At 42.0% G+C, this 19,073-nt stretch overlaps 1 protein-coding gene across 1 annotated transcript; it reads left to right on the top strand.

The window, feature by feature from the left end:
• The first annotated feature begins 513 nt into the window (after positions 1 to 513).
• Positions 514 to 18,402, top strand: IL17RA (interleukin 17 receptor A). Its single transcript, XM_065423411.1, has 12 exons — positions 514 to 529; positions 4,198 to 4,341; positions 6,297 to 6,421; positions 7,886 to 8,012; positions 10,427 to 10,474; positions 10,564 to 10,724; positions 13,252 to 13,338; positions 13,770 to 13,848; positions 13,946 to 13,960; positions 15,851 to 15,952; positions 16,188 to 16,217; positions 16,895 to 18,402. Exons 2-12 carry the CDS (start codon positions 4,206 to 4,208, stop codon positions 18,400 to 18,402), a joined length of 2,418 nt encoding a protein of 805 aa, XP_065279483.1. The 5' UTR covers positions 514 to 529; positions 4,198 to 4,205.
• Positions 18,403 to 19,073: the final 671 nt, after the last annotated feature.

Here is a 19,073-nt window from a genome sequence, read left to right on the forward strand (position 1 = left end):
CATTGTTCATACGAACAAATACCACAGTGACAGGCTCTGCCCCATAGAGCTCACAATGTAGGTCAAAATGATCTCAGAAGTCGCAGGTGGCTGCCAGCATGACCAGTGCTGGATGGTAATAATTTGTAGCCATCATGGCAAAGACAGACCTATCTGATTCAAGCAATGGGACTTTCACCACCTCTCTTGCAAGACTATTCTACAATCTAACTGGACTTCATTTTAGGCAGCTTTTCCTGATATTCAACCTAAATTTTCTTTTAATTTCATCCCATTACTCCTAGCAATAATGTCACCCTAATTGCTCCATTCAAGTGCTTGCAGATAGTTCTCATGCCTACCCCTGAGCTGCAATTTAGCCTAGCTATGCTACTGTTTCCTGGTAAGTCCGTTTTTCCAGGCCATACTTGTTGCTCTTCTCTGTACCCCTCTGTCACCAGATCAGGATGAATAAATGAGAAAACAACGTCTAATCTCTCAATAACTTTCTTGTTTTCTCCACAGGATCTAAACTGTCTCGTAAGAAATAGTAAGTCAGTTTTTCTTCTTTTTTTATAACTGAAGTCAGATGGTGAGTGCCTCTGTTTAAGCCACTGAGAGGTGGCAAAGTCAAGCATTATCCTGTTAACCAGCATTATGAGCTATTATCTGCCTGCCTAATCCAAAACCAGCTCTTTCCAACAGGCAAATATTCAGGTCTCTTTTCAGACCTCTTTTCAGGCCAGAGTTCTTGAAAGAGCAAATCCATAATTTTTTAGCTTCTGTTCAAAACTGAGTCAATTTAAAAAAAAAATTATGGTAAGATTTTAGGGTAAGTTTGTTGTGTGTAATACATGTCCATCCCACACTACGCTCACTAAGTCAGCAGGTAAAATTAGACGTAAACTTAGTGCTGCTAAAGAACAATAAAACGATGAAAAAGTTGAAAGAAGTGACTGTAAATTAGCAGGCATGATCTTCAGAAAATTGATACAAAATGGAAACAAAATAATATAGGTCCATTACTAGATAGGTATGTTAAAATTATCAGGAATGCTGCAGAAAAGGCAGAAGTGTTCAATAGCTATATTCTCTACTTGGGAAGAAACTGGGTGTTGTATTTGTGTCTTACAGTGGAAAATTAAATACTTCTTATTCCAACAGTAACTAGGAAGGATATTAAACAACTTCCAAAGTTAAACCTCTTTTAATCTGCAGGACTGGATAACATACACTAAGAGTTTTTAAAGAATTGGCTAAGCAGCTCTCTAAGCCATTAAGTGAACTGAATATTTAATTCACTGGGTGTTTAAGAAATCTGGAAGTACAGAACTGGGGAAGTGCCAGAGGAAAAAGCTAATGAGCCAGTATTTAAAAAGGGGTAAAAGGGATGCTCTGGATAGGCCATTTGCTTAACATCTATCCTGGGCAAAAGCATGGAAAGGCTAATGGGGTGTGCAATAAGTAAAGAATTAAAGGCTGGTAGTATAATTCATTCCAGTTTGCATGGTTTTATGGAAAATAGGCCTGGTCAAACTTGATACTGTTTTTGATGCCGTAATAAGTTTGGTTGACAAAGGTAACTGACATAATATACTTAGACTTATGTAAGCATTGTCTTAATACCTTATGGCATTTAAAAATTAGCATTATATGAAATTGATATGATACATAGCTAGATTTTTAAATCCATTAACTAACTGTTAGGTCTGCAAAAGTAATTGTAAATGGGGAATCATCATCCACAGGGTGTGTTTCTGGTATGCTCTCATAAGGATCATTCTTGACCCAATGCTATTCAATACTTTAATTAATGATCTGGAAGAAGATGTAAAATCATTGCTTGTAAAGTTTGCAAATAACATACTGATGGAAGTCACCACCTAATGTGAGCTCCCAGTGCAATGTGGTGACTAAAAGAGCAAATGAAATCCTTGTTTGTATAAGATGGGGAATATTGAGTAGAAATAGGGAGGAGTTATTGCCAGTATATATAGCATCAGTGAGACTGTTTTGGGACTTCAGAAAGAATGTTGACAAACCAGAAGGGTTCAGAAAAGAGCCACAAGAATGATTCAACATCTAAAAAACCTGCCTTACCGTGAAAGACTAAATAAGCTCAATCTGTTTGGTTTTGTCTGAGAAAGTTAAGAGAGAACCTGATCAGTGTAGAAGTACCTAAATGGGAATAAGATTGCTGATGGTAGATTCATAATTGTTTGTTTCTAAAGACCAGAAGGCACTATTAAACCATCTAGTCTGATGACCTATATAACACAGGCCATGGAATTTAATCCAGTTACTCCTGTATTAAGATCAATAATTTGTATTTGATTAAAGTATATCTTCCAGAGAGAAATCCAATCCTGATTTTAAGACTTCATGAAATGGAGAATTTGTTTCCCATGGTATTTTGTTCCAATAGTTAATTACTCTCACTGATAAAATTGTGTGCCTTATTTCTAATTTGATTTTGTCTGGCTTCAGCTTCCAGATATTTATTCTTGTTATGCCTTTATCTTCTACAATAGAGAGCCCTTAAGTGCCTGGTGGTGTCTTCCTGTGAAGGTACTTATACACCATAATCAAGTCGCTTCTTGATCTTTTTAGATATGCTAAACAGAGCTCACTGTAAGGCATTTTTCCTGCCCTCAGATATTTTTATTGATCTTGTCTGCACCTTTTCCTATTTTTAACGCCCTTTTTTTTTTTAAATGTGGACACCAGAATTAGCTGCAGTATTTCCATATCAATGTCACCAATACCATATACAGACATAAAATCACCTCCATGCTTACTCCTCCTCTGTTTATACCTCCAGGGATTGCATTAGCCCTTTTTGCTACTGCATCACATTGGGAGCTTTTGTTTGTCTACTATAACTCCTAAATCCTTTTGAGAATCACTGTTTTCTGGAATACAGTCCCCCATTCTGTAGGTATGATGTGTATTTGTTATTAGATGTATGACCTTATGTTTGGCTGTATTAAAATGTATTTTGCTGAATTGGGTCCAGTTTATAAAGTGATTCAGGTCTCTGTGTATGACAATCCTGATTACTTCATTATATACTTCTCTGCCAGTCTTCCATAAATTTTATTAGCAATGTTTTTATATTTACTTCCAGATCATTGATAAAAATACCAAACAGCATTGGGCCTAGCACGGATCCCCGCAGAACTCCCCTAGAAATAGCCCCTTTCAATGATGATTCCCCATTGACAACTGCTTTTTGAGATCTGTCAGTCAGCCACTACTTAATTCACTCTGTGTGTGGTTTGATACTGTATAGTGCTATTTTTAATCAGAATGTTGTGTGGTAGTAAGTTAGGTATTTAACATCTATGCAGTTACCTTTATTAATCAAACCTGTAATCTCATCATAAAATGAAATCAGGTTTGACATGACTTTTTCCATAAAGCCATGTTGATTATATTCCCATCCAGAGGGCTCATTAAGTTAGCAAAACATAAGAGCCAATGACTGAAAGCTGAAGCTGTCGTACTCAGACTAGAAATAAGGCAGAATTTTTTAACAATTAGAGTAATTAACCATTGGAACAAATTGCCAGAGGGATATGGTGGATTCTCCATCAAGTTGAAGTTTTTTAACTTCAAGATTAGACTTCTTTTTAAAACATATGAGCTAGTTCAACAAGAAGTTATGGACTTGATGTAGGAATTACTGAGCAAAATTCTATGGCCTGTTTTGACCAGGAGATCAGACTAGTGATCATAATGTTCCCTTTTTTGCCTTAAAAATGTACAAAGAAAAATATTTTCCCCAGAAGATGAATCAAGATTATAGTATTCATAGTTCACATAGCATGGCTGGGTCTACTTCCTCTCAGAACACGGCTTTCCTTTACAAGAACTATGAAAGAAAATGTCAGTGACCTTGCCAGCAGGGTTTACTGGTTTTCAACCTGTGGTCTGTGGACCTGCAGACTGTCTAAGGGGTCTGCGAAAGATTGTTGTTACCATAGAACAGTAGTTTTCAACCTGTGGTCCACAGACACCTGGGGGTCCACAGACTAAGGTTTCCAAAGGGGTCCATGTCTCCACTTGAATTTTTTTAGGGGTCCACAAATGAGAAAAGATTGAAGACCACTGCACTAGAGGAGGGCATAGTTGCATGCACTTGTGCAGGTCTTATGTCATCCAGCAGTGAGCCATGGTGGAAATAAGCTTAAGAAACATCTTTGATTTGACTGACAGGTACCTGCATGGACCAGAGCTGGTTACAGGTTTTAAAATGGACTCCCTCCGCTCCAAGCGTTCTTGATGTCCACCCTGACGTTTTCCATGAGGAGGGAAAACTGCTCCCTGTGCTGCGGATAGAGTGGATGGTGGCTACTGATGGTAAGTGATCGCTTAACATAGACACGGAAGGGAAGGTGCTTAGAGAGATTATAGAATCTCTGAAAGAGAGTGATGGGACTGTAGTGTTTGCGGTCATTCACTGGTTCAGCTGTGGAAGTTGAGCTTTGAGGTGGGTTTTGGACAGCTTGTCTACTGGGTCAAAGGACATGAAATGAGTAAAAGTTAGTGCAATTGTCCCTCCCTCATTACTTAATCTGCAACAGAGATCAAATGCTGCTATTAGAATGGAAGGGCAGCACTTAATGTGGAAAAAATAAAGCACAATAGTGGTGCTTAACTTTACCAAGATGAGGGGGGGCTCCCAGTGCAGTCGGTGTCAGATAAAGACCTGCAGTCCAAAGCCCTAAACTGGGATCACTATAGTCTGATTTTTTTAAACAGGTTTATATTTCATAGATACTTTGAAAATCTCAACTACAGTACTGAGTGAGGTTTACTCTAAACTGATCCTGAATATGCAGATGGATCTTACAAACTAGGTTTACAAATGTGAACAGACTGATGGCAAGAGGAACTAGCTAGAAAACATTCCATTTACTAGAAGCTAAGAATTGTTTAAGGGTTGAAGAACTCATAATAGTAAAAAGACGTGTCTACAAAACCAGAAGTTGGGGAAGGCCTAATGGAAAGGAGAAGAGAGGGAAGAGTAGACTTTTATTTACTTTGCCTGGACAGACTCCTAACCTGTACTATTCATAGCTTTATATTCCTTCTTGTACTATGAATAGTACAGGTTAGGAGTCGGTCCAGGCAGAATAAATGTCACTTTTGTGCAGCTGTCTTGAATCCAGTGCAAGTTTCTTCCATTTGGGATAATCAAATCCAGTTTTTGTAATCCAGACTTCCTACATGCATGTGTGTCTTGGTTCTCACCAGAGGCTCTGTAGCTGGGTGCCTTGTGAAATTCATGCCAGTGACAATAAGGGTTGGTGTGTGGAAACATTGCAGGTTTTGCCTTCCAGCTTTCTCCCTTCACTCTTCAAACATAGTTGATTTTCACAGACTTGGGAAATCCCCTTTGTACACACTAGTCAGCCTAAACTGACCATTGCTGGAGTCAGGATGAACAATACTAGGTGTCTGCTGAGTCAAGGGTGCACTCCAGAGTTGTCTGAGCACTGGTCTAGACACATTTTTGTACCACTATAACTACATCAGTTTATCAGAGGGGTAGCCGTATTAGTCTGTATCCACAAAAACAAAAGAAACATTTTTTTTACATCAGTTTAAAAACAGTTATAGTTAGAGGGTTGTACCATTTTAGTTTGGATACAGGTATAAATGTGCTTATATTAGTATAACTTATTTCTATACATTTACAGAAATAAGCCATTCTAATACAAGTACCTTTTATAACTGTCCCCCCACACACACACACACTAGAGGGTGGTACTGCTTTAACTATGCTTGTTTCTAAAATGATAGTTGTAATGGTACAAAAACTGCGTAAACCTTCCCTGAGATGCAAGGCTGGAGGACGGGGGGGACTGGTTATAGCACTGAGATACTCTGAGGTGAAGTTGGAGGGTTGGATTTATCTATTAGACGTACTTTCTGCTGCCTGTTCATGCAGCTCAAGTGCATTTTGCATTATGAATAAAATGGGACTTCTCAGACTCTATCATGACCCCACATTCACCTATTTGCAGCCAGTCTCCTTAAGATCCCTCTCCAGAATCTTTTGTGCCAGTTCCCATGGCACTTCATTTAAGTGCCCCACAAACTGGTGCAGCAGTTTATGGGCTGCTCTTGTCATGTGAAGGTAGCTGATAGCAAGGGACTTAATAAATCAGATGGGATAAAGTGAATGGGAGTGGACCTGTGACATATCCCAGGAATGCTGGCAATCTCTGGGGGTGGGGTGAGGTAAAATTGTTAGATTTGGAATTGCTAGAACAAAACTTTAACCTCTCCCCTTCACTCTCCCCCCTCAGCAAGCATTCAGTATCTCCAGGGAGTGGAGCTGGCTGTGCTACAACTGAACAATAATCAACAAATCTGTGCCCAGTTTGACTTTCAGAACAATCTGCCACTTCAGGTCCGTCCGGATGGAGGCCGGGTGAGTAAAGAGGGCTCTGACGAATGGTTTTCTAACCCACAGCTTTGTTTCCTGTTTACTCAGTCAAATAGCAAAGCTTCTCCATGAATAGCACAGAATGCTTAAACAGGAAGGATGGCCTTGTGATTAAAGCAGTGAACTTGGGACTCAGGAAGTCTGGATTCAATTTCCAGCTCCCCCCTCGACTTCCTCTGTGACCTTGGGCAAATCAGGTATTCTGTGCCTCAGTTCCCTGTCTGTAAAATGGGGACAATGTCAGTGCTCCCTTTTCCCACCACTTCTGTCCTTTGGCTTGTACCTGCCCTCCTGGGCAACTGGGACTATGTATTACTAAGGGCTAGTCTACACTGGCAACGCTAAAGCTGCGGTGAGAGCTGGCGCAATGTTCTAAAAACCCACCTCCATGAGGGGTGTAGCTACCAGCACTGGGGCCGCGGCTCCCAGCGCTGGTGCACTGTCTACACTGGCAATTTACAGCGCTGAAACTTGCTGTGCTCAGGGGGGTGTTTTTTCACACCCCTGAGTGAGAAAGTTGCAGTGCTGTAAATTGCCAGTGTAGACAAGCCCTATGTGTGTGTACATTGTCTAGCAGTGGAGCTTCTGGATGCTACTGTAATACAAATAATCTTGGCAATCATTGCTTCATCTATGGTAGTCACGGCATTTATAGCATAATTTTAATTCACTCTTTCCTTATGCCCGAAATCCTTTTTTTTTTTTACCACACCATGGAAGAAAGCACTGGGATAAGAGGGGTCAAAGTCTTTTCCCACCCCTTCTCATTCATTAAGGTCCTTATTCAGAGAGAGGCTGAGTACCCACAATTTCTACTGAAGACAATAGTATTTGCAGGTGCACAGTACCTCTTAGGATCAAGCCTAAGCATGCTGTGGAGAAAAACTCTGGCCTACAGGAGCATAGTGACCTTCTCCAGAATTTTGACATCTTCACTGATGTAAAGAGCATTGTGGGTAATGATATAGAAGTGAGAAACACCAAGGCAAAGCAATTAGCTATCCATATAAATACGTACACTTACAGAACACTGCAGAATTTATTCTGGCTCGCACAATTTCACTCATACAAATTGTATTGAAGGGTATAAATACTTTTTTCCCCTTAGCTTCCCCATTATTACTAACCTCTCTTCAACCTGAAACATAACTGAAATCTGTCCAGACAATTAAGTGATTTCTGGGTTGTGATTCCCCCATTTCAGCCCAGAGTTTCCATATAGTGATTTAGACCTGCCCAAAAGTAGCCTTGCCCTTCCCATTCTGAACAGGCACATGGAGACGGGGCCAGGGGAATTCTGGACAGGTTTAATTAGCTTGGAGTCCATGTCTCACCCTAGCTGCCAAAAGAGATGAAGAATGGGGGGACAGAACAGGATCAGCTATTAATTTCAGTGCCTTGACAGATCAGTTGTCTGGATAAAGACCCTATCCTCATCCTCTGTTTCAGTGGAACTTCACTTTCAACCGCTTTGAGGTGGAGCCTGGCCAGATGTACCAAGTGACTGTCCATCATCTGCCCAAACTGGGCACCAGTGGAGACCACAACTGCAAATCCACATCTTACACGGTGCCTGGTAAGAGGTCCTCTGATGCTTTTTATTAAGCCTTCAGCTGGAAACATCAGTTTGCCAGTACTGAGAATAGGCTTGTTTCGAAGCCAAACCAGATCAAACAAACTGGAATATGACTCATGAACAAGCATAGTTAGGGAGCCAGATTGCTGAAAGAATTGTCAGACCTGCTCTCTTCTCCTACTTCAAAAAAGTAAATGTTCAGTCCATGCTTTCACAGTGCTACTGTGGTTCCTCCGCAAAGTACGTACACCAGGTCCTGTGCTGCAGCACACCATACCCTTCACATCCAGGCTTTCAGAAGCCTATGTAGTTAGTGTCCCTTACCCCAAAAATATAAAGCTCTGCTTGGAGAGTAGAGTGCAGAGAATAAACTTTCCCTCCGCAGGAGCCACTGTTACCTAGAGTGAGACGTGCACAAGTCATTACGTGTTCCGTGAAAAGCTGGGCTGAAATTCTGTGGCCCAGTTCCTGGATTTTGCAGGGTTCCAATGTGGTAAACTGGAAATTCTGCAGCAGTTTCAGATACGTTTTTGTTTTTTTTTTTTTAAATTGAGATTCAGAATTAAATATGAAAAATAATAGCCAAAACAGTAGCCAGTCTGGGCGACCGTATGGATTCTGGAGTAAATGCATTTGTTGGGTGTTTCTGCTAAAATGCTCAGCAGTGAAATAAGTGGAAGTGACTCCTGTTGAGGTGAATGAGGTAGCTCACACCTGTGAGCTAATCTTTCAGGCTCTCTACAAACTCAGAAACAGCACTGCATGCGTTTCACTTTGTCAGTTATCTTGACAACCAGGAGGGCTAAAAACATAAGCCAAAATTTTCAAACAGAGTGCCTAAAATTAGGCTTCTAAAGTCATATTTAGGGAAAGATTTTCAAAGGCAAAATTGGAGATAGGCAGTCAACTCCTGATGACTCAGTAGGGTGAGGTACCTAACAGCCCTTTGTGCCTTTGAAAATTTCCCCCTAAAAAGATTTTTCACAGGAACTCCACTGACTACACTGGCCACTTTTTATTTAGGCTCCTAAAATTTGATTTAGGAGCCTAACTAAAGCACCTAGGCTTGAAAATTTGCCCACAATTTATTTTAATAGGAGTTTAAATTCTGAACACAGTTCTGCTGCAAAGGATGAATTTGGTAGCGAATCTCTAGGTGTGAAATCACGAAACTCACAGGACCCTGAGTGTGCAGTTGGGAAAGCAGGGTAGGCTCTAGGTTTTCAGATTTATACTTGACTCTTACCAGTTGAAAATAGTGCCTCTTACTTCTGTCCTCCTTTGTTCCCATAAATCTTGTATTGTGAGGTGGAACTGAGCAGCAGAGCTCCCTGTTGATTGGGGCTTGGCTTATGATTTGTGGGACCCCAAAATGAAAGTCAGAGGTTCAGGTTATGAGGAGTTTTCCCTCTGCTGGACGGTAGAGTGGGCAGTGAGTTCTTCCTTCCTCTCTCCCTCCCCCCTCCCCACTGGAAGAAGATCAGGCTGGGTTGAGAGTTGTAGAGCCCAAATAGTCAGTTGGCTCGTAAATGTTTGAGGCTGGGCCAGCCTGCTTGTTGATCTTCACAGACTGAACAATCCAATCTGCCAAGCCAAGCTCAGAGAGAAACAAGGTAACTGCAGAAGAATGTCAGTCAACAAGGGTTTTCCAGCTAATGGAATCCCGGGGTAAACTCATTGGAGATGGTGGCAGGACATCTTTGGTGGAGGGGTCTGTGGCTGTGAACCTCTCTACTTCCCGAGATCAGTATGAAATCACAACTCACCTCTTTAGAGCTTAGTACACACCTCCCTCTTTGCACACACCTTCCCTCAGCAAAGGCTACAGAATAGTCCAGGGGTAGGCAACCTATGGTATGCGTGCCGAAGGTGGCACACGAGCTGATTTTCAGTGGCACTCTCACTGCCCGGGTCCTGGCCACTGGTCTGGGGGGCTCTGCATTTTAATTGAATTTTAAATGAAGCTTCTTAAACATTTTAAAAACCTTATTTACTTTACATACAACAATAGTTTAGTTATATATTATAGACTTATAGAAAGAGACCTTCTAAAAAGTTAAAAGGTATTACTGGCACGCGAAACCTTAAATTAGAGTGAATAAATGAAGACTCGGCACACCGCTTCTGAAAGGTTGCCGACCCCTGGAATAGTCCTTTCCCACTAGAAAGTTTTGTCCTGGAATGATCCATAAAAACATGACCTGAGTAGAGAAGATGGTCCACACTTGGACAGCAGTGATATACTGCTTTTAATTATTGTGGTTAGTGACTAATTACTTTGGTGATGGCTGCACTGAAACAAAGGGCTCCATCCTTCTAAAGTAGACTAAAAATGAGAAAATGTGTGTTCAACACTCTGAATTTAAGTGTAACATTTCTGTGTCAAGACCTAACAGACTATCTTTTTGCTGCAGATTGCAAGGACCCTGCGATGAAAAGAACCATGCCATGTATGAAGACAGGTAAAGTGGGTCTGTCTCAGTCTGTTAGAGCTGTGGGAGTTGAGAGGTGGCCCATTTTGTAATTCTGGGATATTTTACACTACTTGCAGGCAGCCTGTGGGAGCCCAGTATTCATGGCAAAAGTCTAGATGACAATTCTCTGTTGGTGAGTTTTAACCCAGGGATGGAGTCAGCCCGATACCGGATCCATGTCACCAGTTTCCCAGATGATGAAAAGCAATGTAAAGAGACCACACATGATATTTATGAGGTAACCATCTTCCCTCTCACACTTCTGCTGACACAAACCAAAACTGAAATCCCTTTTCCACATTCGTTCAACAATCGGCATGAGCCCCAATCCAGAGAGAGCTCATGAATACAACTGAGCAGTTATTTCCTAAGAACTATTTTTGTGAATTTATTTTGAATTTGCTTGGGGAATTTTACTCCTAGGGGGCTGGGGTGTGAAGGATCAAGTTTCAGAGAAGAGCTACAAGAAAAATTAAAGGATTAGAAAATATGCCTTATATTGAGGGACTCAAGTAGCTCAACCTGTTCAGTTTAGCAAAAGAGATTGAGGGGTAATTTGATCAGTTTAGAAGTACCTACATGGGGAATAAAAAATTAACAGGGGTCTTCAGTTTAGCAGACAAAGATCCAATGGTTGGAAGTTGAGGCTAGACAAATGCAAACTAGAAAGAAGTTGCACACTTTTAACAATGAGGGTAATTAACCACTGGAACAATTTACCAAGGCTTGTGGTGGATTTTCCATCACTGGCAGTTAATTAAATCAAAGTATGTTTTTTCTAACAAATATGCTTTAGTTCAAATCGGAATTAATTCAGAGAAGTTCTGTTGCCTGTGTTACACAGAAGAGCAGACAAAATGATCAGTAGTCCCTTCTGGCCTTATAGTCTATGAAGTTTGACTCTCAAAAGAAGAACCCCAAATACCAGTGTTAGGGTCTGCCCATCCTGAGGAACTTGTGGAAAAAAACTCCTGAAAATTGACACTATTTCCCATCCCCACGGCAAGGGTTTAGCTAGCAATTGTGTATGTGTAGTCTGTCCCATTCCTTCCATTTCCAGCATCCCATTTACTCTCTGTGTATTGATGCATATTAGGATCACTAATGTGGCATATACAGCTAAAGATATCTGGCAGAGGTATAAGGCCCAACTTAGAAACAGGCCCTGCCAGTTGTCATAAGTAGGGCTCCGTGTTTGTCACAGAGGTCACGGAAGTCACTGATTCCGTGATGTCCTATGACCTCCATGACTTCTGCAGCAGCCAGTGTAGCTGGCCTAGAGCCACCCAACCAGCTGGCCCCAGAGACAGCTGCTCAGGTAGCCCTGGAGACAGCCACACTGGCCACTGCTAGAACGGCTCTGCAGCCAGATGCTTGGGTGGTCTCTCAGCCAGCCGCACCAGCCGCTGTCTGGCGGCCCCGGGGCTCCCTCCCCCGCAGCGGCGGCCGGAGCAGCAGTGGGCCCTCTGGGGCTCTCTACCCCTTGGCGGGGGCCTGAGCCATAACAGGCCGCCGGCTTTTCCCCCCACAGCGCTCCCCGCTCCAAGATTCAATCATGAGTATTTTTAGTAAAAGTCATGGACAGGGACAGGTCACGGGCAAAAAAAACAAAAAATCATGGCCCCATGACCTGTCCATGACTTTTACTAAAAATACTCATGATTGAATCTTAGCCTTAGTCACAAGGAATATTATCCCCGAGGATATCAGTTGTATTCCGTAGTCCATAGATGTCAATCACTTGCCTGGGCAAAACTTTTTGATTAAACATTTTTTGGTAAAAAATGAAAACTTGGAGATACCAAAACATTTTGAAAATTTGTCAATTTTGAATTGTTTCAGGTATAAAAAAAAAAAAACAGAAGTCCAAAAAATCAAAACATTTTGTTTTGACACTTTCTAAACAAAATTCTTTGTTTTTTGTTCAAAATGAGTTTATTTTGAAACGTCCTTTAATTTTATTTTAAAATAAACATTAAAAATGCTCAAATCAAAATAAAATGTTTTGTTTGACTTGAAACCATTTTTTCATTTTTTTTCATTTTTTTATTTTTCAGAATTGCCAGCGAACCAAAAAGTCTGTTAGCCCATCTCTACTTAATACATGTATTCAATTAAGGGAGTATTATAACTAAGGCTAAGATTTTGTCTCAGATATTTTTAGTAAAAATCAGGGACAGGTCACAGGCAATAAAGAAAAATTCATGGAAGCCCGTGACCTGTTCCTGACTTTTGCTAAAAAAATATCCATGACAAAATGGGAAGGGGCTGGGCAGATGCTGGGTAGCTGTGAGTTCCAGGGCGGCCCCCAACTGCGGCCGGAGAGCTGCAGGGTTCCCCCACTTCCCCTCCCATGGCGGCCGGGGAGCTGCAGGGATCCCCCCCTGCCCACAGCAGCTGGGAGCTTGGGGACACTGCTTCCTCAGGTGGCAGGGGTACCTCACAGCTTCCTGCCACTGCGGGACCCTGCCGCTCCCAGCCAACAGGGCTGAATTCATAGATTCTGTGACCTCCGTGACTAAATCAGAGCCTTAATTATAACATGTATGTCCCACTGCTTGTTGCTGTGGGACCCTCACTATATTATTCTTCTGTAGGGCTGCTCTCAGCTCCTATTAAAGTCTATTATAAACTCTCCCTGTGCCTAGCACCATAACATCTTGTGACCCACATACTCCCACTGCTGTCATCCTCATTTTCCCTCCCTTCTTCAGAGCTTTATGCCATTTTCTTCTGCCTTTCCTTGTAATCCTTTTGTCTGTTAGCCTCTGCAGAGTGGACAGCAGCACCGTGTGAATGTCACTGTCAAAATCAAGGAGAATTTAAAAGCCTGTTGCAGATACAAAGTACAGGTAGGATCTCAATTCTTTTCACTCAAGGGAGGAGAGAGAGAGTGGTGAACAATCTCTGAATATTAGGTTGTTTGTACAACACGGAGCTCTGTCCATGACTAATCCCCAGTTGCCCAGGAAAAATTATGTACACTTCTGAAAGAACATCATACACATTGATGAATTCTCTGTAGACAGTGGTTCGTCCTTACATCATTTTCCCCATACTAATCACTCCTGAGAGAGACTGGGACTGACATAGCTGTAGGCACCTCTATTGGCCAGTTCTTGTCTGTGTATATGGAGTAGTCCCAGAATCTGTAACCCTTTAACATCTCGAAGAGAAAATGGGATTATAATCTTTGTCTCGAAATTTGCAATGGGAGACAGGGTAAAGCAAGTTAGTTACTTCCAGTACGGTTTTCTGATTTCCTGATTTGTTTCAACTCCAGATTCAACCATTCTTTACCATGTGTGGCACCGACTGTTTGAGACATTCTGCTGTCATCCCATGTCCCTCAGTGGCTCCACGTGAGGACTCCTTTCCTCTACATTAGATTTGCATTATTTTATAGGTGATAGCTGAGCCTTGATCTAACTTTCTGTTCTATTTTTGATTCCTTTGCAGCTACATATCCTGTAGGTAAGACAATAACTCATTCCTATTCCTATTAAAATCTTCCTTTGTGGTTATTTTACTCTATATGTAGTACAGATAATAAACTAACTTTGCTTGCATGTGAGACAATACATGCAAGGTGTGGGATTATTCTAAGTAGTCACCCTGCTACACACAGGCTTTAGGTGTGTTCACTCCAGAATGCAGAAATCTAACAGAGCTGTCTTATTTTGTATTAAAAGAGAGAGCTTGTATACGATATATATAATGTGCATCTTTTCTTAAAGGAACTACTTGTTTAGAAGTATGTCTCTTAAAAGCAAAGCAATGTGTGGTCAGGGGGAGCATGACTTACTTTCTGTTTTGCTCAGCAGTTTGAATTTACACAGTAAAAGCTGCATGTGACATACAAGGGCACAATGCAGACTAATTAGCAGCTGTGTCATCCCTGACCAGCAACATTGGGTGCCTTACAATGCCTTGATGAAGTAGGTCACAGTCTTCCAGCACACAAGCCACACTGAGTGTGTGTAACTGCAGCCTACCAGCCACACTGGGGTTATACTCTGCCTCTCACTAGCCTTGGTTATTCTACATGGTGACCCCAACACACATGCCAGTCTTAGATTTCCCCCCCCAAGAAATGTATGTCCTGTACAGCCCAGCCCTCTCCTGGACAATATGTTATATTTAGAGTCCCTTATCTCTTTAAAGGAATAATATGCACACAACTTGCCACCCCAAATGGAGTTTCCGAGACAATTCAATTAAAACACACTGCATTAGATAAAACAATAAAACAAGTTTATTAACTACAAAGAGAGATTTTAAGTGAGCACAAGTAATTAGGCATAAGTCAAAATGGTTACAAGAAAAATAAAGACAAAATGCAACTGATGCCTAACTTAACAGACTATGTTAGATTCAAAGCACAGTTTTTCTCACCACATGCCTTCAGCAGTCTTACTGTTGACCAAACTTCTTGGGTCAAGGACCTCTTCTTCCCGAATCTAGCAAATGCTTCCTTTGTTGCTTCAGGTGCTGGGAATGGGCAGGGGGCATGTTTGTACTTCCTTTTTATAGTTTCAGTCTCCCACTTGAAAAACATTTCCAGCTGCATACCAGGAGACAAAAGGTGTATGGGGAAGGATGTTCCCTGCTGCTTTTTCCTCACCTGTTGGAGATTCTTTTGTTTCTCTTCCTGCTTGATGTCTGTTTGCTTTGCTTAATATGCATTTAAGCAGCAAACAGGCCTGTCTTAAACAAAGGAATATTTGCCAACTTCTGCTTGGAGCATGTGGTGTTAACACCACACAGTGGAATCTTATAAAATCACAGACTGTTGCCACACACATTTTATCAGGACAATACTGATCAGCAAACGATGAATTTTCAAATTATACCTTACTAAACATGCCTTGCACAAAAATTATTAGTCATGTGTAGGGTGTGGACACAGGAACATTCTGTCACAGCTTGCTTGTCACATATTTTAATATATATGTGTACAGTTTGGGTGGTTTTTTCTACTGTTTAAAACCCTCTTATCAGGCTGTGATAGCTCAAGCAGCTAAATGGAATCTTTCCCAAATTTCCAAAAGAATTTGCCTCTGGGCTGAACAAACATGAGACATTTCATACCAAAGGAGTTTTTAAAAAAAAAAGAGAGAGAGCGAGAGAAAGTTAAGCATCTGAAAAGGAGTTTAAGCGTTCTCAGCCGTAACTGCATTGTTGCTACTTTGGTGCTATAAGGAAGAATTAGTGGGTTTCCTTCTTCCTGCTACTTCCCAGTATTTCTGGGGACAGGGTGCTGCTGTTCAGCTGACTTCTGGTGGTCAGTACAGCATTTTGTTGCTGGATGAGACTCCTTGGCCATGTAAACTTGTGTCTTATTCTGCTCTTCTTGTGCCATAGATGATCCGATTATGTGGCTATACTGGTGTATCACTGGCATCTGCATTTTACTGGTGGGATCAGTCATAGCTGGTGCTATTTACATGACCCGAAGACAAGTAGGTAAGAACGATGTCAGCTGGGGAGTGAGACTCAGAGGCACATTTATGCCGCTCCCTCATTTCTCTTCATTTACTTCCCTGAATCCTTGTGTGATGCTCTGCGATCAGGGAACTGCCAGTACAAACTTTTCCTTCAGCCCACTGTAAGGTGTTTGCTTTCTGGTCTTTGAAGGGCACAATCTAAAAACATAATTCAAATTCCTTTAGATTTGACCATGTATTTTTTTCTCTTTCAGGCCGCCAGCACAGGAAATATAGCAGCCATGGTAAGAGAGACTTTCTATGCTGTAGGAGAGTCCCTTCATGCTGCACATTCTAGGAACCTGCCTTAACTGCCCTTTGGAGTCTATACTAGGATTAATTTGCTATTGATGTTTCTTGATACCAAAATATTGCTCTGCAACTTTAAAGCTGTTCTCTTTAACCAAAAGGGACTTATGGGACACTAGCAGCCTTGGACAGAGAACAACCCAGGTGTGAAGCTTTTGCCTTCCCCCAGGGGGCTGCTGCTTTATCTAATGAAATCCTTTAGAAACTATGGATCTGCAAATGAGATGAGAATGGGCTGTGACTACATTTGTCCATCTGTGTGTCCTAGAGCTAAGCTTGATTGCTTGGGGACCTGTCAGGACAGGGAGCTCAGCTTTCGCTTGCGGGCTTGAGGAGGGCTTTTAGAGTTGCTTGGCTTTTTCACTAGAATAAAATGGTGGCTGAGAGAGCGCTCCTTTCTTTCTTTTTTTTTTGCTTGTGGTAGAACATCAGGAGAGGGAGGAGGGGCCATGTCAAAGGGCCATGTCTCTGGCTTTGTGGAGGTTGGATCTTGCCATGTTGTATTTATCCGTGTGGTGTGTCCTTGGTCAGTTAATTGCTTCTGGATTACCCAGATACTGCTTCAGCAAATGTTATTGGAATGAACAATTGTACTTTTTTCACCTTTTTTCAGAGCTGTTACCTCCACAGCTGACTCCACCATCCCTGAGGCCCCGGAAGGTTTGGATTGTGTACTCTGCTGACCACCCACTCTATGTAGATGTGGTACTGAAGTTTGCCCAGTTCTTGATCACAGTCTGTGGTACTGAGGTAGTCCTGGATCTGCTGGAAAAGCGTCCGATTTCAGAGATCGGGGCCTTACCCTGGCTTACTCGACAGAAAAAAGAAATGGAAGAACTATCTTCAAAGATCATCATTTTGTGTTCTCGGGGCACCCGGGCCAAATGGCAGGCTATGCTTGGGAAGGAGGGAACAGCTGTCTCTCTCAAGCAGGATCAATGGCAGCCTACTGGAGACATGTTCACTCCAGCCTTGAATTTGATCCTACCAGACTTCAAGAAACCAGCTTGTTTTGGCATGTATATAGTCTGCTATTTTGAGGGCATAAGTGAGGATAAGGATATTCCTGACCCATTCAATGTCACATCCAAGTACCAGCTGATGGACAGGTTTGAGGACATTTACTTTCTGATCCAGGATATGGAGAAGTTTGAACCAGGGCGGATCCATCAAATCCAGGAAATCACCGCTGAAAACTATGCTGAAAACTCCAATGGCTGGAAGTTGAAGGAGGCAGTACAGACATTCCAAGAATGGCAGGCAAAGTACCCTGATTGGTTTGAGAGAGAGAACACATGCTCAGAAGATGAGTCTCTGGATAAGGAAATACTGGAAGAATTCATGCCGGGTAATGGAGAGGTAATTATAAAACAGCAGCTGCATGTTCAAGAGCCTGATCCCAATGGCTGTTGTGCAGTTAGCCTCCATGTGAATGAAGATGAGGGTGGAAATTTTAAACTGCAGCTTCAGCTTAATCCACAGGGGAATCCAACTTCCCAGACCCTGATGATTCCCATGGATGAGGCACCTCCAGTTCAGATGGTGGAGCCAATTTCTATTACAGGAGGTAAAAATGCAACTAGTCATCAGGTGCTGACCAACACAGATTGGATGGAAGGAATCCCTCTGCTGGAGACTAGTGTCCCAATGAGGAACAGCATCATCCTTCATGATGATTTTGATGTCCCATCATCAGACAACCAGAGATCTGCAGACCACCTCCCAAATGAAATGAGGCAGCAGCTGGAGGGGTTAATGTACTCTCTTTACCAGCAAAGCGTCATTTCTTCTGAGCCATCTCTCCGTCAAGAAGATGCTGAAGAGCAGCAGCAGCAGATGGCTTTCAATAACCCATGCAAAGATCAGAGACAGTCAGTACAATCAGACCAGGGCTACATCTCCAGATGTTCCCCTTTGCCTCCTGATGATCTGGTGGAGGAAGAGGAAGAGGAGGACCAAGAACAGGAAAACAAGATGCCTTCTCAGTGTCTCTCTCCAGAGGTCTTGGACAGTCTAAAGAGTCTCCAACAGAAGCTGCTTTTCCAGGAAATTCAGCAGAAATCTGTCTGGGAGCACATGGGTGGGATGATGGACACAGGTCATTGTGCAGCGGACTCTTAGCCTCTCTGTCCAGGACCATCCCATTTGAAAAATAGGGCTGGAGGGTGGTAGTGTGTATAATTTCAGCACTCTTCTTCAAGCAGTCTCCTCATCCTTGTAAAACAAGGGTCCTATGTTCTAATCAGTAGGAAATCTCTAACTGATGCATATCACCCGGAGGCAGACTTGCCAAGTGAATACAGTATGGTCCACCTACCTATACCTCTTAAAACACAACTGTTACCTCCCAATCTATCTCTGAATGGAGGAAGATGACAGCAATGTTAGTCCCCTGCATGTGCTGTGGAGGAATTGGTACTAAATCTGTTACTCCATAAGAAATCTACTGTGTGTAGAATCCACTGTGAACTAATTACAGGCAAATTATTGTGGTCCATCAGGCTGCATCTCTCAGGATGCCTGTCACACCATCATTCCAGCTTATTGTAGAGGACTAAAGTCACAGTTATGGAGGAGAGGGTAAAGACTCTGATTCTGAAATTAGTTTATTAGCTAAGCTTTATTGTAAATGCTGTAGTAAGTAATTTATACCTCAGATCACAACCAGTGATGACTAGGGCCCTACCAAATTCACTGTCCATTATGGTCAATTTCATGGCCACAGGATTTGAAGATTGGTAAATTTCACATTTTCAGATGTTTAAATCTGAAATTTGTGTTGTAACCGTGGG

This window comes from Emys orbicularis, chromosome 1, assembly GCF_028017835.1.
Source record: "Emys orbicularis isolate rEmyOrb1 chromosome 1, rEmyOrb1.hap1, whole genome shotgun sequence".
NCBI lineage: Eukaryota > Metazoa > Chordata > Testudines > Emydidae > Emys > Emys orbicularis.

Bases quoted from the DNA above. Each gene is read 5' to 3' on its own strand.
- IL17RA (XM_065423411.1), top strand. From the start codon at position 4,206: ATGGACCAGAGCTGGTTACAGGTTTTAAAATGGACTCCCTCCGCTCCA. The intron at 4,342-6,296 runs GTAAGTGATCGC...CTCCCCCCTCAG, and splicing joins GTGGATGGTGGCTACTGATG to CAAGCATTCAGTATCTCCAG. The intron at 13,339-13,769 runs GTAGGATCTCAA...TTTCAACTCCAG, and splicing joins GTTGCAGATACAAAGTACAG to ATTCAACCATTCTTTACCAT.